The sequence below is a fragment of the Falco rusticolus genome, chromosome 3, assembly GCF_015220075.1.
Source record: "Falco rusticolus isolate bFalRus1 chromosome 3, bFalRus1.pri, whole genome shotgun sequence".
NCBI classification, from domain to species: domain Eukaryota; kingdom Metazoa; phylum Chordata; class Aves; order Falconiformes; family Falconidae; genus Falco; species Falco rusticolus.
In genome coordinates, this window is record NC_051189.1 from 80,742,350 (window position 1) to 80,770,063 (window position 27,714).

General features: G+C 38.3%; 1 protein-coding gene across 3 annotated transcripts in view; it reads right to left on the reverse strand.

Annotated features, from left to right (window-relative positions):
- Positions 1-27,714, reverse strand: part of ABCA13 (ATP binding cassette subfamily A member 13) — a 200,360-nt gene that overhangs the window by 89,508 nt on the left and 83,138 nt on the right. For all 3 annotated transcript variants that reach the window (XM_037381325.1, XM_037381324.1, XM_037381326.1), the window contains exons 34-41: positions 23,230-23,364; positions 21,739-21,876; positions 18,283-18,469; positions 17,238-17,456; positions 14,400-14,596; positions 13,434-13,591; positions 12,799-13,029; positions 6,213-6,303 (exon numbers count right to left, since the gene is read on the reverse strand). In XM_037381325.1, the coding sequence (XP_037237222.1) occupies positions 6,213-6,303; positions 12,799-13,029; positions 13,434-13,591; positions 14,400-14,596; positions 17,238-17,456; positions 18,283-18,469; positions 21,739-21,876; positions 23,230-23,364 (1,356 nt within the window). The remainder of the gene's footprint in view (positions 1-6,212; positions 6,304-12,798; positions 13,030-13,433; positions 13,592-14,399; positions 14,597-17,237; positions 17,457-18,282; positions 18,470-21,738; positions 21,877-23,229; positions 23,365-27,714) is intronic.

Here is a 27,714-nt window from a genome sequence, read left to right on the forward strand (position 1 = left end):
AAAAATACCAAATTACATAGCGAAGGAAAGCAGCAACTAAGTCACATGGGTGACCTTTTACGGAACCAACTTAATTTCACCAACAGAACACATTCATGAGGAATTAATATCATTTTCAAAATTGAAATTTCAGAAGGGATTATTGGTTTTTTCTTTGGTGCTCTAGCACTTGCAGAAAACTATAGCCTTTTTTTACTTGAGCCCCCCTTTCGGTAGGTGCTTTACTGACCATTTTTTTCTCTAGATCTGAAGGGAGCAAAAGGCCTCTAGGAGGAGGGCAGCGAGCGTTCACTACAATCATTTGCCAGCAGTTAGGAGATGAACATGAAGACAAGGAGGTGCAGAACAGGAAGTGGATCAGATTCTGGACACTGTAAGAGTACATCCCTTTACTGGAAAATAGCTCTCTTTCCATTATTTTTCTAATAGCTTTCTGTTGTCTGACAAAGAGCCCAAGATGTCCATACTGTAGCTGAAAAGTGGAAAAGGACCAGGCAGCAACCACAAGGAAAGCAGCTGGTAGGGAAAATGTTTGGATAAGACAAGATAAGATAGTGGATGAAAAGAATGAAACACGCTTAAGGTAAGTGGAAGAACATGACCATTTACTTTCAGGAGGATAGAAGGAGTTACATTTACGCACTTACTGAGAAAACAAATTTATGTAAACCTTAAACAAGTTAGATTGTCTTATTTTTGAGATCAGGTATCTTTTTATGACTACTGATTGGTTACATTATAAAAATGCTCCATCTTCATTCAATGCTTCAGAGAATCCTGAAACGGTGATGAAAAATAAAGCAAGATTCAGGGTTGAGGAGTATAAAGCTAAGTAATTGGAAGAGGTGAAATTAAGTTTTCAACATATACTAGAATCACAAGATTTCCTGCAAGAAAGTAATTAAAACAACAATAAAAAAGCTGTAGGAAAATATAATGTATTCAAGATTTTTAGACTAGCTATTTTGACACTTCTTTTTCAGGATCTAGTGCTGAATTTAAGTGGTAGTGTCATCTATACTATTAGATTACCAGAAGACTGAAATGTATGCTGTATCTTCTCATCAGTGGTTGGCAAAAAATTGAAAATTTTAGTATCAGTCTTCATGTCAGCAGCCACTTCCTCTAAACAGAGCTACTGCTCCTAATTGTCCACAGTTTTCTACTCCGAAATTAAGTTACATTTTGCAAGGTAGAGGATTCGATTCATTCTTATAGCCTTTTAAGTGAATTTTTCAGAGAAATGAAAGAAGGGAGTTCTACTTAAAAACTGATGTTGTGATACAACATCAAACATACAAATACTCTGTCGGCCCTTATTTTGTAAATACAGGAAGCTCAATTAATCACAGAGGATTAAAAGCTTCTCTCTAAAAACAGAAGAAACTACTTGATCACCTGTCAACAAACATCAAATTCCACTCTATTATCCATGCACAGAAATCAATAGCACCACTTACTGTAGCTTTTTTTCTGCAAAACCCCCAGGCTTGTGTCAAAAGCCCCAGGAGAAGGATCATATTTCCCTGGTAGATTAACTCCAATTGTTAAATAACCTATAGGAGAAGCACCTGCCTCTACCTTCCAGCTATTTGTTTCTCTTACTTTGTTCTTTATTACATTTATCACTTCTGCCCCTATAACAGTTAGAACTATAGCTTAATAGGCAGTATTCTCCATGCATAAAAAAAATTAGACTTTTTAAGCGAACAACTTACTTTCTTTTAATAAACCACAATGACTGAGCCCTGATGGTGCCTTTATAAGGACTTTACCTCCGATATTAACTCTTCCTTTTTCCCTTTCCAAATTCCCAACTTAAAGACATTAAAACTTCAAAACATGGACACAAAAGTTGTACATGATATTGTAGCATGAATCTCATCAATTTTGTACTGATAGTCAAAATGACCTCTTCACATCCTTTAGTACATTAAATTGAAACATAAATCATCTTATCTATACTGTCTTAAAACACTTTTCCACCAGGATTAGTAAGTAACTTTCAAAGTCTGTGTTTTCGAGGACAGTACTCTCTATTACATAGATTTCGCCAGCATTTGGCTGAATTAAAACACACTTTATTTAGAATAGATTTAGCTTTTCAAATGATCTAACTCACTCTTTAGGACTGGTCTGACTCATCAGCATTCTACCAATCCCTTGCAGTGTTGTTTTGGGGTTTTTTAACAGTTGAGGTTATATTTACTTCAGTATCACTGATGAAAATAATCAAAAGGCATAGTTGAAACCCAGTGAAAATTCACTGAAATCTCTTCAGCTTGATGTTTCACTACTGCTGACCGCTTCTTGTCATCTACAATTTCTTACTTAAATTAGCTTTCAGATGTGCTTTATAAGCACTGCATATTGTTGATCTCTTAAATCCAAATAGGAGTAATGTAAATTTTGCCCAATAGCCTTCAAAATGGTTAACACCAGCTCTTTCAGACAAAGTTTTAAGCAACCATAAAAATTAGTTATGAATCAACCTGCTTCCACTCCCACACTTTCAATGGCTAACTTACCCAAATTCAAAGGCATATAAGCTTTTATAGCACTTCTGTGACTATAGCTATTAATGTTATATATACACTAAGAACCACTCTTTCACTTTTTTAAAACATATCACCACACACTTAGTCTTCATAACTTTTTATGGCAATGAATTTCAAATGTTATGAATCACTGTGTGAAACACAGTTTAATCCATTTTGAATTTTCTGCAGTTTAGTTTTACTATATCTCAGGTTCCAACCGTATTTTACTGCAAAAAGAGGCTAGATCCAAAGTTGGTATCTCCCAAACTATCTATCTAAATCAATCAATCAAAGACATAGAATGCTACAAAAGTAATTAATTTTGCTCTTCAGCAACATATCTGAATATCTTAGTTCTGCAGTCCCTTAACAATCCAACAAGCCCACTCTCTAGCCGATTGCCTGCGTTTGCATATGCTCAGAATATTTTGTTATTTATCCATGGTTAGCTAGTCACCCCCTAGATTTCCTCTTAGCTCTCCTGATTATTTGTGTTCATATACTGCCTGCTGTAGTTTATGATTTTATTGGACTGCACAGAGTTTGTTTTTTCCATTTTCTCGAGACTACTTGGCTCCAATGATCTTGTGATGCAGTTGTTGCAAGCTCAGTCTAGCTTTTTTTCTGCGTGCTCTCTATACATCTACAAAACAGTAACCATCAATTGTGTGCCCCAGCTGTGGAGAATTTAATTTTGCACATCTCTATTAAAATACATGCACATATTATGCCTGCACACATAGGCATTCCCTGACTCAAAATGTTAACTGTTCTCACCAAAAGATGAGTTTTATTCCAAGGTTTTTCGTTTGGAATATAACTCAAAATTATGAGTAAACCTTCCACAAAGGAAACTTAAACCACTAGAAATTACACAGTGTGCTTCATATATTTAACGTTGCCAATATTAAAATTGTTACAATTTAATTAATGGAATGCTACTTACCCCTAATATTTGCATTTAGAAAGGGTCATATAATTCTGAGTTTATTTTATGTTATCATGGTGTGTTGACCCTGGCAAGCAGCTTAGCATGACACAGCTGCTCATTCAGGCTCCCCCTCCTCCAGCAGAGTATGGGAAAGAATAGGAAGAGAAAACGTGAGAAAACTTGAGGGTTAAGATAAAGACAGTTTAAGAAGTGAAGGAAGAAGAAAGAAGAAAACAACAAAAAACCAAGCAATGCAAAAGCAGTAACTCACCACTTCCCCCAAAGTAGACTGATGCTCAGCCAGTCTGGTTGCAATGGTTACCTCCTCAAAAAAAACACCCTCCCCTCAGTTTTTATTGCTGAGCATGACACTATACAGCATTGAATAACTCTCTGGTCAGTTTGGCTCAGCTGTCCATGTCATATACCCTCCCAGCTTCTTGCTCATCCTCAGCCTACTCACCACAGGCAGAGAGGGCAGAATGGGAAAAAGAGAAAGCCATGATACTGCAAGCACGGCTCAGGAATAGCCAGAACACTGGTGTGTTATCAGCACTGGTTTAGTCACAAATCCAAAACACAGCACCATAAGGGCTGCTATGAAGAAAATTAACTCCATTCCAGCCAGGACAATAAGACACTGTAAAACACAACTAGAAATTATCAAATCTCCAACTTCAGTAACATACTGTCATATTTTGCTGAAGTGATGACCAATGCCAAAAACTGGCAAGAGACTTCAACCTAAATCACAACTAATTTTTTGCAGTTTCATTTAAGGGACATGCACACCACTCCACAACACCTCCTTGGCTGAGAGACAAGAGACATCATTTGGGTTTCTACACAGTTTTGATGCCCCAAGGGCTCAGTACTATAAGGGATAGCCAATAGTCCTGCTTGTGCTCAGATCCATGCTTTGTCAAAGCAGCTCACTAGTCCTAATTCTTTTACAAATCAAATAGAAGCATCCTGTGATCTTCTCAATAACCCAGCTGTTTGCTCTAGGGGGTTTTGAAAATTCATTTCATTATTTTGACAAGGAAGTTTGACTGCCTTTGAATCTGCTTTCAAAGACAAAGTTATACAGATCAAGCTATTGCCCATGGAGTATTCTGGTTAGCTTTGACAATGATGGATACCTTTCATGACCATTTCCCAGATCCCTTATGCCTACACTTCACAACTGTCCCTAATGATGAATGACAGTCATCTGCAATGAATGACAATTTTCCAGTACTCTCATCCCTGAAGAAATGGCATTATCATCATATTTTCTTCTATAATTTATCAGACCGAGAAATACAGTCTCTGATTACTAGATTCTTTATTAATATAATAACTTGAACAAATACTGTTATGTGGTTTGAAATGCAGATGATAAAAGTTATCAAGTTCTTAGGTACAGTATATTCTGTTTTCATTACTTTAGGAACTGTAAATCTTGCTCTTTGATGAAAATGCAACATGGAGAAGACAGACTGTTTTGATTTCAGATTGGTTCAGATACCCTAGCTGAGCTTTGAAGATATACACGACTGATTGTTATAAAATAAGGGATATTCAAAGTTGTATTTTGAATGGAAGTCTTGTTCTCACACCTCACTTGAGTGGATATTTTATTTGCTTAGTGAAGGGGGTTTTGCTATACAGTTACATCTTTTCTGATTCAACGGGGACTGAAATAGTCCACCAGAAAGACCCTCTGGAAAAAGTCATCCAGTCAAGTTAACACTGTAAGAAAAGGTCTCATCTTAGGCCACAGTTCTTGGTACTGATTACTTATTACTGGGAGATCCAATTGAGTTTATCTTAACAAATAACACAAGCTTGGTTCACAATTATTATTTCCATTACTGTAACAATGAATGTTCTTAGTCACAGATCAGGACCTGTCTGTGCCTGTGTTCTATAGAAACAAACCAAAAAGGACTGCATATAGAATAAAGAGTTTGACATCTAACCAAAGATGACTGCAATCTAGATATAAATCATCAAATAGAAACATGGTAAGTATGGAAGTATGAGAATCCCAGGAACAATGAGAAAATACTGATCAGTTTGGTGAACACTGTCATTACAGAACTTGAGGTATCACATTAGTGACTTATAAGAAAAGTTTTTTGAGGAGAAAGAAGCTTCCTAAGATTTCAGAAATATTAATGAGGACCTCATCCCAAACTTGCATGGCAATAAAATAGAAAGGATAAAGGAGCTTGCTTTAAAACAAACATGTAAGGAAACCTGAAATAACATGCCACTTGAGAGGAAAAATTATATTCTACTATGGGGAGCAACAGTTTTTATTATTATTTTATTTGCACATGGATGGAGATTAATACACGTTTCTAATAGTTTACAGAATTTATATCTGTGGTGTATCTCAGCAATATTTATCCATTGCCAGTATGAGTCAAAGAAAGTAATTAGCTGCCAGAGGCTTGAAGGAAGCAGTATGTTAATGCTGACACAGTGAGAGAATGCTTTTGTGCATGTATATACATAGTAGAAGGGTGGGAAGACAACTGTGAACCGATACAGAAGTGGATCACAGTAGACGTATAAAAACCTACTACACAAGGCAGATCACTGACACAAAAAAGAATTGCCAGATGGTAGCAGGCAGTGCTCTCCATTTGCTTGTGCATTCCTCAACTTTGGGAACTTTATGCATATTTGTCTTTGCGTTTGTGATCTTTATAAATCTGGCTGCTTCAGAAAGTATCTAATTTTCTACTTACTGGCTGATTCAACATCATTTGCATGGTCCAGGTGTGTTGCCTGTGGAACATAGGGCATCTTCTCCGAGTCCTGCAGTAGCTTCAGAAATACCTTTCATGAAATAGGAAAAAAATAACTTTAGAATCCATTTTCTAAAAACTACTTAATATATACGTATATATCCCAAACCATTCAGATTATGAGATTAGTAGTGGCTTCTGTAGCCACCCTTCTGGAATATGACTATAAAATTAGTTAAGCTCTCCAGTGGCAGAATCCTGGGGATAATGGGAAAGGAATAAATACCAATAGATGCCAAAGAACCTATGCAAAGCATTGCTGCCCCACGCACACTACTGTCTGTATAGACTTTACAATGGACTGGCTACTCTTAGTTGACATTTTACATTCCAAAACCGTGGTATGTGTTGGAATTCAGTTACTGCCATTTTTACCAAAGGCATGTTGAAAGCAAGTCTTTTCTGATACTCTAGCTGGAAATCTGTGGGCACAACTGGAACTGTTACCAGAGTTCTAGTTGTACCAGTACAACTAAATCTAATGTACAAGATCCTACAGAACTGAGAATTCACAGAGCTCTGGGAAGTGTCCATAGATTTATGCAAGCATGTGGGCAATAATGCTATTGAAAGACATTTAAAGGACAACGCAATCACCAAGCACAGTCAACGTTAACAAAGTCCTGTCTAATCAATGCTACGGAGAGGACTGGGCAACAATACGTGTTTTTAGCAAGAGTATTATCATGCATACCCGAAACTGGGAGACGTTACCTAAAATGACCATGGAAAAAACTGGAATTATTTTTTAGTAAAAGTAACAACCTAAAAATATGCACTACAGTAAACTTGTAAGGGTTGAATCTTCCTAAGCAGGGGAACACACATCAGAAGGGACTCAAAGATAATGTTTTAAAACCCCAGCAGAATTCACAAACTTTATAATCATGAGATCTATTTAAATGGTATATACTCTTTGCCAAGTAGATTTCTGTTCATCCTACTGTTTATCCCACTACTTGCTTAATGCTGCTTCACAGTTCTGTCCACATAAAGTCCTTTAAATTTCATAGGGATTAATTTCATTTATCAGTCCCTCAGCCTTGCAGAAGCTTGGAACAGCTTTCATAGTGAGTCTGTTATTAACATTCACACCAGTTCATGTAAGCTCAAATGAAAATTAAAATTAATCCTATCTTAACCCAAACTGCAATTTAAACAGTGATCTAGGAACTTGAGATAAAAAGCAATAAAAGAAAAAATAACGTAAAATACAGCTACCATGAGCATCTCTAACCGAACAACAGAAGTACAAGGAAAAGAAAGTTTTGCTTTCTCTTGATGAGAGCCTTCTCTTGCTTTCTCTTCTCTGTTTGGGTTGAGCTGGATTGTAACCACAGCGTGACTTTCAGAAATCATTTAGAAACTATTTATTTCTTCCCACAAAAGAACCTGATATCAGCTATAACAAAAAATTCCTTGTTTCCAAGAAGCTCATACAATAGAAAATAAAACCCAGTCAATCTGAAGTGCTTTATTGTTTTGGGAAGATATTTTTTTACTTGCCGAAGTCTGACTATTACATAAACCCTATTTTGCTTGCAATACAATTGCCATTTAAGAGTGGTTATTGGTTGCATTTGTTACCTGCCAGCTTTCAGGGAACACTTTTGACCATTAGCAACTGCAAGGCCAGAAGAAATTAATACCTCCTGACATTTTTCTATTAGACCCTGAAGGGAGATCCTGACTGCCCAAAGACCCATTCTAATTTGTTGCCATGGATCTGCTTGCTGATGGCTCCTCTATACATCAGTTCTATCAAGCAAACCAAACTAAACTGATCTGACTAAAACCACAAAGGAGCTGCTCCTCTCGGGCTTGGACATAGGTTACACTACAAAATGTTGCCTGCATATACTCATTTCAGTGTCAAAATTTCTGCTGGGGTTGCAGATGGACATTTCTTTAGTCACATTGTGTCACTTGAAGACATAGCTATGCCTTAGAAAAGCAGCAGAACAGCAAAACATTTTTCTAATACATACTCTTGTCTACTGTGGCTTCACTTCTACAGCTATTCTGATACAGCTCTGCAAGCAAAAGGCCACCTGCATTGTCCAGTCCTCCCCATAATATCCAGGTAGCTCTCAAACATCCCATTAAGAATGGGAATCATTAGGGACCATAGTGTAGAGAAGAAATGACAATTTATCTAATGTTGCACAGGCTATTGTGGACAGAAGTAATATTAGCCTAACAATGGTATTAGCAGAGTAAGTACACCCCAAAACACACGTATCTGGAAGAGTCAGGATTAGACACCATGACAGAGTGACAATGTGTTCTTCCCATAGCTAACAGACTGGATAAATTCAACAAGACGAGGTATCTCCTGGGCTTCAGCAGAGCATGCCTTTCCCTACATGCCTTCGTAATTCCTGCTTAGGCTAGCAAGTCCATATCTGACCAGGGACTTGTCCAGACAGCTGTCTGTAGGGGTACTTGAGGAAAAAGACATTTCTTGCACCCCCTCTAAGCTGACTAGGCAGCTACTCCCTGATTTCTTCCTGATTTCTTCTTTGGGACAGCATCATAGAACCAAGCGGCACAGTATCCTTGACACTTCACTGCAGAGCATGGGGACACTGTCCTAGCTAACTGATCATTCCTAAAACCATCTTCCTCTAAAAGGAAAATATGCAGAAAACCAAAATGGCTGAAAGAAAGAGAAAGCAAAGAGGGAAAAAAACCACCAAAACCAAGCCAACACCTATAGACATAAAAAAAAAAAAAACAAAAAACAAAAAACCACCAAACCAGAACAAACCAACACTTATAGACACGTCTATCATCCAAAACCACTGCCTGACACTTTAGCAACACTTCTGGGCCCTACTACATTTCCTATTCACATTGGTTTTATATTTCTTTCCAGGCAGTCCATGCTCAGTATAGCCTCCTGCAGCTACAGGTGTGTTTCACTAAGCAGAATGAAGCAGAAGCAGTCTTAGAGCCATTCACTGTGGGTGACTGTTGACTGAGGAACATTTGCAAGCAGGTCAATGGTTAGCTGCTAAACAGGAACAATTCTGACTGTCAGACTTAGATATGCATACACAGAGGGAGACAGGCACTTGGCACAGCTCAAAGCCACAGGAAGAAACCCTGTATGCTTTCAAGGAAAGTACTTAAAATATGTAAGGAGTAGCAGGGCTCGCTTCCAGCAGTTGAACCTGTGAGCTTGCTCCACACCAGGCACTGAAGGACCAGCTCGGTCACCCTCGGGATGGAGAGAGCAAGTCTTCGTGCTTGGCCATTGAGGAGGACTGCCCTACTTGCAAGCAGCAGCCACCGCCCTGGCTACTTCTTCCAAACCACCAGACTGATAGAGTAGTATAGTAATAGTGTGTGTGTGTATATATATATGTATATACACTCTAATATAGAATTATATTAATATATAATATATAGTAATAGTGTATATATATATAGTAATATACAGTAGATATAGGAAGTGCTTTTTTCTACTAGAAAAAAGGTCTGGCCAGATGGTAATACTACAGTGAAATAGATTAATATGATTGTGCCATTACTAGATGTTTGTTACAGCACCCTCAAAAAAACTGAATCTCATTAGAAGCTACATAGTCTTTTAAAGCTAAAATATTTCAAGGAGGTACATGACTTTCCCCAGAAAGTTTTGGGGCAAAATCTCTGGTCATTTCAAGGAAGAGAATTTAAAGCAGTACTCCATTAAGTGGTATTTTGACACATCTTACTCTGTAAAGATGTTTCAATGTTTTGTTCTCTCCTCAAAGCAAAGCAAGAAAGCAATAAGCTTCTCCAGAGTTGCCAGAAAGTGAAACATCATCCTCCAGAAAGCTCTCAGCATACACTTAATTTAATTAAACACCCTTCTACCCTCCTTTTGGTTCTGTTAACACTCTTTAAGTTACAAGAATTATGAAGCACACAAATACAAATGGTTGGAAAAGATATTTAAAATGAAGCAACTATAATATTACAGAGATCTGAAAGTGTCAGGAACTGATTTTGTTAGAACTTCAAGACTCCTTTGAAGTATGAATGGAAGCCTGGTTTCTCTTGAAGAGTATGATTTTAGAGAGCCTGAGTGTCCCTCAGACGGAAAACGAATAAATGATGAGTGTATGAGAGAACAAGAAGAAAGGGTAAAATACAAATTATAACACATTTTTTCCTTTAAAGTCAGAGTTCTTTGTTTCCAGATTGAATTGTTTGAATAGACTAAATAGCACTATTATGTGCTATCCATTTACTTGCCAGTGCAGGGAGGCTGTTGATAAGAAAACGGAGAATTGAGGTTGTAATGATGACTAATGATGAGTTGCAGAGATGACAGAAATCACCTCAAATTAACGCATTAAGTCTTCAAGCTGAAGAATGATACTTCAATAACTAACACCACCTTTAAAGCTTTTTTTAACCTCCTCTGCAGAAAACAACCAAAAGTAAGCTCTCAACTGAATAATAGATGCAGCACACTGGGGCAGCTTCCTCGTATTCCATGGCAACTTCACATTTACTTTACAGATGCCAGTTTTGGAAAGTCGGAGTCTCACAGGAATGTAACCAAAAGGTTATCAACAGATACATTACCTCATAATCATAAAGTTTGTCAGTGAACAGTATTCTTTCTTATAGCACATTAATCACCCTATATAATTTGAAAGAAACCAACAATTTTTCAATAAGCATTTTCAATGAGCTTTTGACTTGCCTTATAGAATTGTGTAACAGAAATGTAATTTACTTCATAGCAGTAAGTAAAATGGTGATTAAACTTGTATGATATATATTCCTGGGCCTTCCTTCCTCCACACCCCCCCCATCCCATTGGCATAGCAAATGCTTGCCACACTAGCTTTATATACTGTAGTCATTTATAACACCGAAGAGATGCTTTTTTATTTTTTTTCTTCATCAATAACTCAGTTGTATGGAGCTTAGTTTCAAAGGAAAACACATACCTTGTGGTAGGTTATTCTTTGGACTGCAGTTTAAAAAGAAATGTGCAAAACCATATCCTTTATGCTTGTGCAGCGTCCTAAAAAACTATGTAACAAATCAATTTAGTCCTAAAGATGTGTCCCAGTGGGCCACTTCAGGATACAGAAATTCCACATGGTGGTGTATTGGTTCAATAAATTTCATGAACAATTGTCATTTTAGGTTTGCTTGCATTATTGCAGTTCTATTTATATTTTTTTCCAGAGATTATATAAGATGTACAATTCTAAACTTTCAGAACAAACCCAGAACTGCTGATATATTTTCAAATACCTGATCCCATTAATTCCTATATGTATAACTCACACAGATAAAATACAATGCATAAGTGATGTCTGACAAGCTTTAAAGTGTATTATTTTCATAAAACCAGGAAAGGTAAACATCATCCCTAGAGGATCTTGTGTTCTAGCTGACCACAGTACTATATCATATTATCACATATGTTTCCAGGGAACAGAGGGAGAAGGGATACATCCCTTTTCTATACTAAGTATTTATTGCTATATTTTAAAAAAAAAAAAATCACTGTACAGGAATCTGGATTTGATTATTTTTGTAGTGATGTTTTTCTAGCATATATTAAATTTTCTGTTAGAAAACAGTCCAACTTTATATTTAACCCGATAGGTAATCACTGGAGAAATCTATTTCACAAAGTAATACTGGTTAATTGTGCTGTCAAATAAAAAGAGGGGTTTTTCTTTGTGCATCAAAAAATACTGAGATTAGTCTCCTATCATCATTTGAATAAGTGGAAAAAAATATTTTCAGAAGAGTCTATAATACAGAACTTAAACAGTGGTGGGTTAGGGAATCTTTAGAAGTTACAGTTGGGATAAAAACAGTCCAAGCCAAATAACTTCTCACTGATATGGCAGTTTACACAGAGCTAAATTCAGAAATAAAAAGCATAACAGAGTCTCTTTGTCTGGTCCATTAGATACACACACACACACACGTATATGCATATATTAGAGTGCATATATGTTACTGTATACATGTATATCTCTTTCTCGGTATATACATAAAATACTTTTTAGAGATTTTGCCACACAGTTTTGCCAAGTCCTAAGCTTTAGAACTTTGTAAGTCAGACAGCATTGTCAGCAATTTTTTTCTGCCCCAAGAGCTGCCTGAACTGAACCTCCAGCCTTACAAGTTCAAAGTTCATTCCAATGCCAGAGATTCAGAACAGTGCTTCTCATTAAATCAATGACACATTAGATTTTCCTTAAGCAAATGCAGAAACATAGGTTTAAGGGTTACACACTTCATCAGTCTTTACATCAAATTCCTGAAATAAGAAATAAGTTGTAGTAGAGTAGGTGCTGAAATTCACAGCACAGCAAAATATGAAGTATATATTTCATCTGAGGTTTTTGGTTTGGTTTGGGTTTTTTTAGAAAACATGTTTCACACAAGAAAACAATAAAGTGTTGTATAATATGAAAGATACAATTAAGAGTAGATGGAAGCTAATACAGGATTCTCTAACCAAGCAAATACCATTACACAGAAAAACTATAAGTACCTCTTCCAAGGTGGTGTCAGAAATGCCATAGCCAGTCACATGTAGATGATGAAGGCTTTGATCTAAAGCCTGAAAAAGAGCTTTAAAAGAGGTCTTATCTGCCCTTTCTGGAATCACATAGGTCAGCTCAGTCCCACTGTTATCTTTCAAGAAGGCTTCTGGGATGTGGGTCTGTACCAGAGATGTGACCTGAACAATATGCTTAGGATCCTGGATTTCAAACACAGAGGGCTATGAGGAAAGAAAGATAATAATGCACAAAAAATTAAATGTTACCAGCAGTATGGACTTGACAGTAGAATTCATACAGGAAAACTTCCATTGATGAAAGTATGTGAAACCTCAGGTGCAGACTACTTGCCAGGAATAAAGAACAGTGAGACAAATCCCTTTTCAGGTAAATATTGAAATTCATCATTTTCAAAGATTTCATTTAGTTCTTAATAATTATAATAATACTAATAATACCACCCATGCAAAACAACCAAGAAAACTGATAAAACCATGTTTTGCTGGTTCTCTAATAATCTATATCACATATTACTTCCTGGCAGGGACATACAGCTCACTTAGAATATACACAGCTATTACTTGGCAGACACTGTTAAGTTCCGTACAGTACATTTTTAGTATACCTTTTTTATGAGTGTCAGACTGTGTCCCTGGCCATATGTTTCTCTCAGATAAGAGGGAGAACCACAGCACCTCAGCTGGCCACGCTGCAGGATGGCAATGCGATCACTGAGCACCTCTGCCTCATCAAGATGGTGAGTGGTAAAGATCAGTGTGCAACCTGCATCAGAAAGATTGGTACATGTCTACAAAACCTGGTTTCTAGAGAAACACATCTTTGCTTCACAAGGATCCTTTAACCTTAAGGAAACACGTTTCAGGTCCCTTCAAAACATAATTGCAAGACATAAACAAAACATTCAGATTTACAGTCTGAGTTAGAGTCAGGTCTAAACTTGCTTTGCCTTGTATTAGACATAGTAAGCAACATTAAGCCATTACCACTTTAAGTTATTTTACAGGCTAAAAGGATTCCTTAAGACCACATAACAGCAGTGTCTGTTTCAATGGATCATTCGCTGTGAGTTAATACAGCTAATCGAGCGCTCACTAGCTGAACGGTTTGCTTCCCACAATCAGTTTCTAACCTTATGGCACTTAAAAGATTAATGTAGCTGACTGACTGATGAGTCTGTATTCATTGGCATTATAGATGCATCTATATAAAGATATGCACAAAATGGGAAATGAAAACCCCAAAATAATTTTGAGACTAATAAAAAAGAAAAAAGTAAGAAAAGAGAAACTTCAGGACAGGACTCAGAACTAAGCTCAATCTTCTATTAAATTAGGCATCTTTCTGTAAAATAGCAGACAATACTTGCAGTCTTACTTGGCTGCTTTAAGGTTTCCCAAGTTTGATTAAATTTCTGAAATTAATGTATTTAGTTACCAAATAACAATATTAATATTTTATATATTATGTAAAAAATTACATGCAGGATATAAAAAAATATCATGTTTAAATTTATCAAAACAGAATTCCAGAAAGGAAAATAAGCAGCAAATTTTGTGTATAAGCTTTGTACCAGTTTTGTACTTCAGAAGAACATCCCAGATGCTACGGCGAGAACATGGATCTACTCCACTGGTGGGCTCATCTAGAACAACTGTATTTGAGTTTCCAATAAAGGAGATGGCAATTGATAGCCTCCTTTTCATTCCCCCAGAAAGGGCTCCAACAGGTTTGTACTGTTGTTGGCATAAATCCATATCTTCCAGAACTCTGAAACGAGATCAATTTTGAAAAATTTTTCCAGTCACATAATGTCCACTCAGAGCAGAATTACTGAAAAGTCACTGTAAACGGAAAGTGAAAAAAACACCACCTCCAACTGGCTATACAATTTGATGACAAAAAAAAAAAATAGAAAAATCCAACTAACTCTTTACCTACAAAGTATAAACACTCATCACCAACTGAAATACAAATTCTGGATAAGTATTGTGCAGGATAAGAACAGAAAATTTTGAAATTAAGTCCAATGAAATAAATACCAATTTGTCCAATGATTTCAGCAAACTCTAGATTATAGTTTCATAAACCATGGTAAAGATGGTTAGTTTCATAACTTAAATACTGCTTCAGTTTCAGCAACTACATAAAGAAACCTTAAAAACACCTGAGTTTCGACAAAATGTGTAGTCATTTGAATTAAATAAGGTCACACTGCAGGTTTTTTGCCCTTTTTTATTTTTTTTAAGATGTGTTTCTGTGAAGTAAACATATTAGTAATCCCTAGGCAGAACAGTACTACTTAATACAACCTAATCTAGTTCCTGTGTTAAAGACTAGGAGATGCCTTACAGACATTGTCTATTCAGCCCCTGCCCTCTGATGATCTTGCATCTGAGCAGTGTGTGGAAACGTGCTCAATAAAGGCAGTACTGAAAGACCATCATTTTATTTTTTGTCACACTGAATATTCAAGCCATTGTGACATCATACGATTAATAAAATCAAACGTATTGTTACAAGTTTGACTTTAAGACAATTGAAACAAATGAGTTGTTAATGGCTAATTCAAGATATAAGTATTTTTGTATACCCTGCCAAGTGCTTTGTTGAGCACTGATAAATACTTTCTTCAAAAGAGTAACTTCCAAAGGAAGCACCTCGACAAGATAGATCAGTTGACTGGAAGTTCACCATGAGGAATGAGCTCAGCAAAAACAAGCGGAAAGGTTAGTTCCAGCAGGGGGAGATAGATCATTGACAACTGACTCAAGAAATCCCCCAGACCCAAAAAGAAGTTGAGACTGAGCATGCAAACTAATTAACATGAGAAGTGACAGAATTATTTGCCAAATAGGAAACTGAATAAAAGGTAACGGAGGAGTTAGGTAGCTTGTAACCAATGCAGGCTAGTGTCTTTGCATGCTAAACTGTATAAATAGTGTAAAATTTGGACAACTGGGGAGCTAAGTATTTGGGGGTTACCATTTAGCTCTCTGTTTTGCACTAACTAGAATACAGGAACAGAAATACCTTGACTCATTCTGTGAAATGGCACTGCGCACTGGGTAATAAACCCACCTACAGGGCAACAATTGACCTCAAAGCTTTCTGTTGCTATGAGCCTGGCAAGCAAGACATAAAAATATCAATAGTCCTAAACTAATCTCCTGAATTATTTGAGTGAATATACAGTCTGTAAAACATACCATTTACTCTTAAAGAATTTTTTATTTTTAAGAAAACAGGTTTCTATAAATGTTGTATGGATATATCTAGAAAAATTATTCTTAATCTCTTTAAAAGCCCTCTTCTTTTGCTTAATAAAAAGCAAATTTTGTTTCACTGTTTTGTTGCTTTTTTAATTTGTCTGAAGTATATTAAAGCATTCATTGTCTTTAAAATAATTGTTTTTCTTAGTAGCAAGGCCTGAATGATCCTTAGTATTCTTACGTGCCATTAGTATGACAGGGTGCTTCCGAAGTTAAAATTCAGCAGTCTAAGCACAGTAAAATACAGAATATTATTTTGCATAAATTTTAACCAAACACTAGCTTTAGTTTGTCTTGGTTGTTTAAGACAGTTGTTTCTGGAGAGAATGCAGTGTCCCACACCAGAGAGTTTTCAGATCAAAATTTTAAAGTAACAGGCTTTTATGATTAGCTACTAAAAAGGAAAGCCACTATGCCACAAATGTGTCTGCATATGCCTAATTGCACACTCAAGGAGAAGTTCCACCAACTTGGCATTTATTTCCATTGAAGCGTGGAAGTGCCCAGCCCCCCACACAGTCTGGCATGAATCAGAAGGTAAACAGAAACTATTTGCACTGCCATACTATTAGAAGAGGATACATTTTGTTCCTAAAGTTCAAAAAAACTAAGTTTGCTATTAGTGAACAAGATCTCACTTTGTAAGGTTTACTTACTAGTTCATCTGCCTTTTCTTGTTTTCCAGTCTTCCCTCTACCACAGGTGAAGGAATACAGGATGATGAATACATAAAGTCAGTGTTGACTTATCTGAAAGCTCAGGGTGAGCACACAGCAGTTCACTTTCTATCCAGCCCTCCAGCAAGGACGGAGGTAAGGCAGACAGCATGAGGCAGGACCACTACAGCTGCTACCAGGCTAACCATCTCTACACAAACATGATTATTTGATGTTTTTATACACCAGGTTTTTAAACACTGACAGTTGCACTACAAATACATTCAAGTAAAGGTTAGAAACCAGGAAATGTATTTTCAAGCACATTTTCAGAACATGAAGTGTGATAAAAACTCATGGAAAACCTTCCATTTCCATTTGCTTCTACTTGCAATTTTTCTTTAGCAGTTTCTTGTTTGAGTGGCTTGCAACAGACACTAACGATTTACTTGACAAATTGCAACAAATGAAAGAAAAAACTACCCATTGACTTGCTGATTCAACTGTTCCTTTGTCCAGCCAGGTGCCTTCACTGATCCATAAAGCAGTAGGTGTTCTCGCACCGTCAGTATGTTGAACAGGACATCATACTGTGGGCAAACACCCAGCTGTGTCCTGATGGCAGCCAGATCAGTACGTATGTCCTTCCCATTAATAATAATGGTACCAGAGGTCGGTGGATACAGACCAGTCAACAGGGATCTGATACAGGAAAAAGATTTAAAAAAACAGTAAGATCATGTGTAATGACCATATTACGTAGCTCACACTTGGATATCCTGAGGCACATCTTAACATCCTTAGAGCAACATAGTCACATAAACACCACTAGTGGTTTGGCCTTTTTTAAAAAAAAAACAAAACCAAAAACAAAACAAAAAAACAAGATCTCAACAATCCTTCATTTCCTTACTTCCAAAACAAAATGAATTTTTTCCCAACCAAATATAACAGACCATTGTTTCCTTCTTCATGTGTGTTTTCTAGTTGAGGAGTAATTCCCAATTGTATCCCATTTTGCACCACTGTTTTTATTAAAGCTGATCAAAATTAACGTAAATGTAGAAACACACAGACTTCTTAACTGAGGCATTTTTAAGTGTCATTTTCATTTTGTTATTTTCACTTCTGGTCAACTGCCAAGAAAGAATTTCTTTGCAACTTCTAGGAAAAAAAGCACAAAACCCCCTAAAACTCCACAGTCTCCATGTGATAGGAGTACATATGGGATGCCAGAAAAGAACACTTCCCTGAGACGTGTTCAACTCCACAGCTAGACATGCCCAGCTCCTATTCAAGCTGCTCCTGAACTATTCCATCATGGTTTCAGTGGCACACAGGACCTGGTTCACTATTCATTACACTGCCTTTTGTCATAGACATATAGCACTTTCCATGTGCTTTGGGGAGTTTATTAAATATTTATTTGAGGAAAAAAAGGACATAGGAAAGAGTTTAGAAACATTTTGAAGTGAGGATGCATAGCAGAGATCAGGGGGAGTGTAACAGCATTAAATGGCAGACTTACATAACTGTCGTCTTGCCAGCTCCGTTAGGTCCCAAGAGCGCTGTTATGTGACCTCTGTGGAAAGTGAGGCTGAGATCTTTAACAGCAGCCCTCTGGCCATCCTCGTGCTCTTTGGTGAGAGACAATAGCATGACACCAATGTTGGCTTCTTCCATGCAAGGGCCTCTCCAGCTTGGAGGTGCTGTGTCTGTATGGGGAAAAGCAGCAGATCAAGAAGGTTGCTGAATTTAAGTGTGTGTGTGTGTGTGCGTGTGCGTGTGTCTGTCTGTGTGTGTCTGTGTGTGTGTGTGTGTCTCTGTGTCTGTGTGTCTGTCTGTGTGTGTCTGTGTCTGTGTGTCTGTGTCTGTGTGTGTCTGTGTGTCTGTGTCTGTGTGTCTGTGTCTGTGTGTGTCTGTGTCTGTGTGTCTGTGTGCATGCGCATGTGCGTGTGCGTGTGATCCCTGCTGCCATTGACCAAAGCCTGGAAGCTTGCATAGCAAGCTTTTGGTAGTGGAGGGCTACAAGGGTGGCTTCTGTGAGATGTCAGAAGCTTCCCCCATATCTGATACAGCCAATGTCAGCACGACAGACCCACTGCTGGCCAAGGCCAAGGCCATCAGCAACATCGGTAGCACCTCTGGGGTAACATATTAAGGGGGACAGGGGAGTAGGGAAATAAAAAATCTGCACCAACAGAAGAGAGGAGAGTATGTGAGAGCAACAGCCCTGCAGACACCCAGGTCAGAGCAGAAGGAGGGCAGGAGGGGCTCCAGGCACCGGAGCAGAGGTTCCCCTGCAGCCTGTGGTGAAGCCCATGCTGAGGCAGGCTGTTCCCCTCAGCCCATGGAGGTTCATGGTGGAGCAGATATCCACCTGCAGCCCATGGAGGACCCCATGCCAGAGGCCCAAAGCAGGCTGTGACCCGTGGGAAGCCCGTGCTGGAGGAGGTTTGCTGGCAGGACCTATGACCCTGTGCGGGACCCATGTTGGAGCCGGCTGTTCCTGAAGGGCTGCACTATGTGGAAGGGACCCACGCTGGAGAAGGGGAAGAGTGTGAGGAGGAAGGAGTGGCAGAAACTTGTGATGAACTGACTGTAACCCCTATTCCCCATTCACCTGCGCTGCTCAGGGGGAGGAGGTAGAGAGAAATCAGGAGTGAAGTTGAGCCCAGGAAGAAGGGAGGGGTGGGGGGAAGCTGGGTTTCTTTCTGATTTGAATGGTAATAAAGTAAACTAATTTCCTGAAGTCGAGTCTGTTTTGCCCGTGATGGTAACTGCTGAGTGATCTCCCTGTCCTTGTCTCAACCCACAAGCCTTTTGTTATATTTTTCTCTCCTCTGTCCAGTTGAGGAGCAGAGTGATAGAGCAGCTTTGGTGGGCACCTGCCATCCAGCCCAGGGTCAAACCACCACAGTACTTTATGGATCAAATATATAAATTATAGATTTATATATAAAATCTATTATGTATAATTCTATTTTATGTAATAATTTTATATATCATTAAATATAAACAAATGCTACAAGGAAATAGAAATATGCTTTATATAAAAATATATAAATCAGATTACAAATTAAAAATTACGCAATGAGGTCAAGGATTGGTTTCTTTAGGCTGTGAATGAAAAAGGGGGTTTTGCTCCTTTCACAATGTTAAGTTTAGAAAGAACTTTTGCCAGAAGCTTGAGGTTACCTTACAGAAAGACACTGCCAGCCCCTGTGACATTTCATGAACCTCTCTTCCAGTTAGCTTCTCTATCTTTTGGTCTGCAGACTAAAACCACTAAACAAATATTATTCATGCCCTTTCCACTGCTTCCCAAGTTTTCAAGTACATCCTGGAACTTAATAAAAAATCCTTTAAATACAGAGTGAGCCTCAGACAATGTATCTCAGATAAAATTCAGAGGAAGAGCTCTAAATTGCTTGAAAGTAGTAAATTGATTACCCTAGGACTTCTCCTAACAGGAGTTCCAAGTGGGTACTCGGCACCCAGACCTCTGCCAGCCCTACTGTAGTTGTAGTTCCAGCTTGTAGGACCTACATTCCCACCAGCCCTTCCCTGTCACACCTCTGATTTCCAAAGCGCTTTCCAACCCCACTGAATCAGCCCTTACCTGGGCCATATAGAACAAATGGAGAAATTACCTGGGAGCAAGTCATTTTGCTGTTCCAAGCAAATTATCCATGAATGCCTTTATCCCATTATCAGTACAAGGATGCCCAATTCTAATGAAAGAGAGCAAGTTCCTTTGCATGCATGGCAATGTTAGAGTGCACAAAAAGGCAATTTACTACCAAGCATGAGGTGCATCAGTTTAAGCAGAGGAGAGGCGAGATGAACAGATCCACAAAGTTGCAGGCAATCATTTGGATGGCTGGAGCCAGAGCCCACGCTAGTAACATTTTAGGCAGAGAAAAGGGTTTTCTTTAGTCTCCACAGAGGATGTGGTGAAACCAAAGGGAAGTCTTCATTTTATGTAAGGACCAAAGACAATTATCTCAACAAAATGGAATTGTTCCAAATTGCAGAAATTCAGACAAAATTCATACTGATAGTTTTTCCACAAATATTAGCACGAAATGAAATTTTCAAGTTTGCCCTTCTGGAGGAGATATCAATACACAAAACTGCTGAGTTGTTTGGCTTCCTCACCTACGCTACAGGCAACTGGATCATCTCCAAACCACTGTAACTTCCAAAAAACCCCCAACAACCCACCATGTTCTTCTGATGCCCTAGAGAGAATATAGGTGAGGGTGACTGACTTCATGCACAAAACAAATCAGAAGTAAGCAAGTCCTTGAAGAGACCTGAGAGAGGAAAAAAACCACTAAAAATCTAAATTAGTTTTAAGCAAGTGAACAAAGAAATAGAGGAGCAGTGAAAGTATCTGGAGGCAGATAAAAATTAGTTACAATACCTGCAGCTTTTTAAACAAAAGTCTAAAAAGCAGAGACAGAAAGAACAGTGATCATAGAAGAGGGAAATAAGAAAAAGGGAAATAAATGAACAAAGCTAATTTTTCCACTTAAACAAGAAGCAAATAAAAAGAGCAGAGGAGGAGGAGGAGGAGGAAGAAAATCAAACTGCAGAGAAAAAAAAAGTGTTAATGAAGCACAACACTTTTTAGATTCAGTAAGGGATGAAAAGGTTCAAGGAGCTTCAGAAGAACCTAAAAAAGCAAAGAAGCAATACACTGGGACAGGATGAACCCAAGAGACAGCTATTTTACATCTTTTAAAGAGTTTTAATAAATATATATGTATAATAGTTTTAATTGAATGATTCAAGCATTACTGGTGACTGCAGAATTAACAGTATATAATGTTCGTAGTATACATTATATAATGGAGGAGAGAAAGGGACAAGATCTAAACACCTAATAAAGGACCAAGCAGTGATAAAAGCGGATTGAAAAAAATCAGCACAGCATTCAGAAAAAAGACTTTATTAAAATTCTATTATGATTACAAACCTTTTTCTTGGAAGTTTTCATTGAAGAAAAGCATATTAGAATTCAGATGATGCCTCTTCCTCCTCTCTGCACCACACAGGTTCTTCCAGTAGGCAACAGTAAAGGGAAAGTACCATCGGTTCTTTAATCCAACTTTTCCTAGAAGAAAATTATGATAGAAACTCTTGCAAAATTTATATTCATTTCATATTTGTTTGTAGGCTACTAATGTCCTATTGTCCCTTATGAAGAGCTGATTTGACCATTTAATTAGCTCAAACTCCTAGCTGCACTTAACAAACCTTAATAAAAGGGGGGAAAAAGTCATTTGGCCATAACAGCAGGTCCTGCTATAAAATAATCGGTCCTCAGTGATACTGTGCTTTGTTTTACCTCCAAATCATCTTTAAAGTGCAACACAATCATAAAGCCAACAATATGTAGTCACAGCCTAACATAATCTTGTAACTTAGAGGAAAGAAAATGCACCAAATGGCCTGCCAAGGCAAACAGCCTTATTTTTCATTATAACAATAATCCATTGCGCCAATTGTTAAAGATTATTCTTCCATTACTATCTGCACAATTTAAACAAATCAGACAGCATAAGAAACATTTCTTGTAGCATGCAAACAGAAGGGGAAAAAAATACATTCCTACACACAACCTAAACTTTGGCATTGCCCAATCTTTCCAGGATTCACTTACCGATCACACAATACACTCTGTGTGTTTGGAGTCGCATTTCATTGACACTGAAGGGCAGACATCAACTTAAGCTAAAGTCTGTAAAATTCAGTTGTATATTCCACACACCCCTGTCTTTCAATGCAAATTTCATTTTTTATTTTTACATTTTTAAAACAAACAGAGAGTAGCTGGAAGTAAAGGTGACCTATGCAAATCAGAGGAAAGGTAAATTTCAAACAGCTAGTGAGGCATTAGCTTATGATTAAAAATGCATCAACCAACTCCATAATATTCATAAAACTTGGTTAATAAAAAAAAAGTCCCACTTTCTGAAAATATACTTGAAAGTTAAATAGTTTCCTTTATGCATTGGACTGTGGACTGACTGGGATATATTTACCAGGCAGTTTGAAGTCTTTGTGATCTGAAAACTTGTGGTTCATGGGTTTCAACCCAAGTACTGACTCAGAAGATTCACCATATTCACAGGAAGTTTTGCAACTAGACTGAGCTCTGTTACTGTAAAATACCAACAAATTCCTAAATCTTTCAAATATTAGTCATTTCCATAAGCAAACAAAAGCTATTTCATGCCCAGCTACAAATTCTAGTCCATGTGTTAGCACTATGCAATATTTATGTATGTAGGAAGACTTTCTTACCCAGTCCCTAATGATAATCGCCTAGTTTTGCATATCAAACCTTGGTTCAGAATAAGATATGTTTTTGTTTTAGTTGCATTCAATGAGAAAAGCCAATTCTATCCATTCCATTCAATAACTTCTTCAAAAACATAAAATAAGAACAAGTCCATGATCTTACCAGGAAGAATATTGCTGAAATACCAGCCACCTATAAAATATAAAATGGAGTCAAAGAACATCATCCAGCACATCCATCCAAAGGTCATGTATCCTCCTTGTGCCATTGACTGGTGCACATTATTCCACTGAATTCCTGGTAGTAATAGTAATAATAATTATTATTTTTAAAAGGTCAGTGCTAAATCAGTACAGCATTAAAGATCACAAACACATCACTACACACTTCTGGGTATTTAAGCACTGACACAAGAAAGACCATAGTTAATAACGGTAATCCTAATGAATAGAAGCGACTTTTTATGCTTCTACAAGCCTCTGTTTAGAACAGCAGGTGACACTGCTGGTGGGAGAATGCAGAAAAGCTGTTGTAGAAAAGGCTGTTTATGAAGTTTTAGCTGGCCCTTAATTTGGCATAAGAAAAAGAACTACGACTCTGACAAAATGGGGCACTGACCTCACCAGTAAATAAGGCTTATGTCATTCTGCTGATATTATAAAAATGGGTTACACAAAGTTTAAAGTCATTTATATAATGCTTAATCTGAAAACTTGAATCTGTGAATTCTAAGAAGCAAGTATTTGTGAGCACTAACCGTATTCAGAGGTAAACTGGAACAACAAACTCACTGAATAATTGCTTCATAAAATTATTACATTGCAGAAGACATGAAAGGAAGAAAGAAGGATTAGGGGATTGGAACATCTCCTTCAAGAGGAAGGATGAGAGAGCTGGGACTGTTTAGCCCAGAGAAGAGAAGACTGAAAGGGGATGTTACCAATGTCTACAGATATCTTAAGGACAAGTGTCAAGAGGATGGGGCCAGGCTCTTTTCAGTGGTGCCCAGTCACAGGACAAGGGGCAACGGGCACAAACTACAATGCAGAAAGTTTCATCTGAATATCAGGAAAACTTCTTTGAGGGTGACGAAGCACTGGAACAGGCTGCCCAGATGCCCAGAGAGGCTGTGGAGTCTCCCTCTCTGGAGACATTTAGAACCTACCTGGACATGATTCTGTGCAACCTGCTTTAGAAGAATCTGTTTTAACAGAGGGTTGGACTAGATGGTTTACAAAGGTCCCTTCCAACTCCAACCATTCTGTGATTCTGTGATGGTACAAATCACTAGTACTACAGAAAGCTACCATATTGCTAAATGGAAAACAAAAGTAACCAAACTGTAGATTTACAAAAAGCATTGCACTTTTGAAAATGCTGCTTTGTTTGCAGTACAGTGGGTCATGATACTGTTTCTCCAATTCTTTTTCTACAATTGTCAAGAAAAGCAGTTTTTCCACAAAGCATGTTTTGCCCTTTCTTCAGTAAAGATGAATCATTTTGTTGAAGGGACTGGTAGGATATTTAAATACTATTTCCTGCAACTGTCTCTTCCACTCTTCACAACTTTTGTATCATTATGATATTTTTCAGTGTGTAGTGGTTTGAAATATCCACTGACATCAATACTGATCTTGCCATGGTAGTAAAAGTATAAAGGCATTACAACCCTTTGTATATTTACATACATACACTTGTAGACATTTATCAAGGGCTGAGGTGTTCATTTCTTACTTTTCTAAAACTTCAGCATCTATAGGGGCAGCTGTTAGCTCAGGGATAGTTGGTATCACCATGTTAAAAGATCTAGCAACCTGTTAGAACATCTAAGCAGTTTCCAAATATTTCTTTTCTTCCTAACATATAAACATAATAGGGTATTCTCATGCATTTCCGCACCTGCACAGTAGCTGAGTAAGGGTTTCACCAGCTGCTTCCAAGCTTGCAGAAGCAAGCTGCTACTCAGGCTGAGTATGAATAAGGTCATACAGGAGAAACATAGAAAATGCTTTACAAAGTAAAGGTGATCTTTTTCCAATGTATAACAGTTAAATATTCATCTTAACATTATGTTGAGAGTGAATAACTTACACTGTTCCTGTTTTTTATATTCTCATAAACCTCCATTGTGTTATACACTAGTGCACGTGTGAACCCAGACACAACTTCCAAGCTCAAGAGTAGTCTAACCCAATGAATAGGAAGTCAGTCAGGTGCCAGGAGGTTTGTATGCATGAACAAGGAGCTCCTGGCCAAATTCAAACACAAAAAGGAAGCATACAGAGGGTAGAAGCAAGGACAGATAACCTGTGAAGAGTACAGAAATATCGTTTAAGCACCCAGGGATGAAGCGGAGAAAGCTAAAGCCCAAACAGAATTGAATCTGGCCAGGGATATCAAACACAATAAGAAGGGTTTCTGTAAGTACATAGGTGACAAAAGGAAGACTAAGGCAAATGTGGACCCATTGCTCAACAAGACAGAGGATCTGGTTACATGGGGTGTGGAAAAGGTTGAGGTACTGAATGCCACTTTTGCCTCAGTCTTTACTAGCAAGTCTGAAGAAATCCCAGGTCCCAGAGACCAAGAGAAAAGTCTGGAGCAAGGATGATGTACATTTTGTGGAAGAGACTCAGGTCAGGTCAGGTCAGGCAAACTGCACACACATTAAGTCTATGAACCCTAATGGGATGCACCCAAAAGCACAGAGGGAGCTGACAGACATCATTGCAAGGCCAGTCTCGATGATCTTTGATTAATCATGGCAACTGGAAGAGGTACCTGAAAACTGGAGGAAAGCAAATATCACTCCTATCTGCAAAAGGAGGACCCAGAGAACTGCGGACTGGTTAGCCTTATCTTTACCCCTGGGAAGGTGATGTAACAGCTAATCCTGGAAACCATTTCCAGGCACTTGGTGGACAAGAACATCATCAGTAGTCAGAATAGCTTCACCAACAGGAAGTCATGCTTGACCAACTTGATTAAACTTCTATGATGAAAGGACTGGCCTGTTAGATGAGGGGAGACTAGTGGGTCTTGTCTACCTGGAGTTCAATAAGGCTTCTGACACTGTCTCCCATAAGATCCTCCTAAGGAAGCTAATAAAGTATGGGCTGGAGGAGCAGGCAGTGAGGTGGATTACAAACTGGCTGAATGGCCAGGCCCAGAGCACAGTGAAGTCTAGTTGAAATCCAGTAACTAATGGCGTACCCCAGGGGCCAATACTGAGTCTGATCCTGTTTAACATCCTCATTAATGATCTGGATAATGGGGCAGAGTGTATCCTCAGCAAGCCTGCTGATGACACAATACTGGGAGAAGTGATTGATACGCCAGAGGGTCATGCTACCACCCAGAGAGGCATCAACAGGCTAGTGAAACAATCTGACAGGAACCTCATGAAGTTTAATAAGTTGGAAGTCCTGCACCTGTCAAACAGTCCCATGAACCAGTACATGCTGGGGACACCCAGCTGGGTAGTAGCTTTGCAGAAAAGGACCTGGGGGTCCTGGTGGACACCAAGTTGAAAATGAGCCAGCAACGTGCCCTTGCCACTAAGAAAATTAATGATATCGCGGCTGTCTTGAGCACAGCATTACCAGCATGTCAAGGGAGGTGATCCTTCCCATTTATTCAGTACTGGTGAGGCCATGCCTGGAGTACTGGGTTCAGTTCTGGGCTCCCTGGTATAACAGAGGCATGGAGGTTCTAGAGAGTCCGTCAATGGACCACAGAGATTATTAAGGGACTAGAGCATCTCTCCTATGAGGAAAAACTGAGAGAACTGGAACTGTTCAGCCTAGAGAAAAGAAGGCTCAAGGGGATCTTATGAATGTATATAAATACCTGAAAGGAGGGTACAAAGAAAACACAGTGAGGGTCTTATCAGTGGTGCCCAGAGACAGGACCAGAGGCAACGGACACAAACTGAAACACAGGAAGTTCTCTCTGAACATCAGGAAACACTTTTTCACTGTGAGGGTAACTGAGCAGTGACACAGGTTGCCCAGAGAGGCTGTGGAGTCTCCAACCTTGGAGATGTTCCAAAGCCATCTGAACACAATCCCAGGCAACTGGCTGTAGGTGGCCCTGCTTGAGCAACAGGGTGGACTAGATGACAACCAGAGGTCCCTTCCAACCTCAACCACCTTGTGATCCTACAAAACTCCCTATTAATATCCTCACCGGAAATCAATCATTAGAGCTGCCACTGACACCAGTGACCATTTCCAACAAACTGCTCTAAATGCCTTGCCAAAACGTCTTCCACTGGACTGAGAAATAACACATTCAATGAGTGAAATAATATTCAGTCAGATGCTCGCCCTTAGGTAGCTCTACTGAATTTCACTAAATATGAAGTTTGGGTTTGCATCTCCAGAACAATTTCATTGGCTGAATACACTCACTTTGTCATCTAACAGGATGTGGAGATTTTCCTCCAACCTGTACTGCAAACAGAGCAATGCTAAGCACTCTCATTTACTGCCAGGAAGTGGCACAAGCTGTTTTCAAGGGGCACTAAAAAGTTTTTCTCCTATTATGATCTACCTTCTTAAATCATTATTAGAGATATTTTTTTCTGAACAAAATGAAAAACATTTCCAGCTGTAGTTTTTGAAATAATTGCAAAACTTTTCTTCT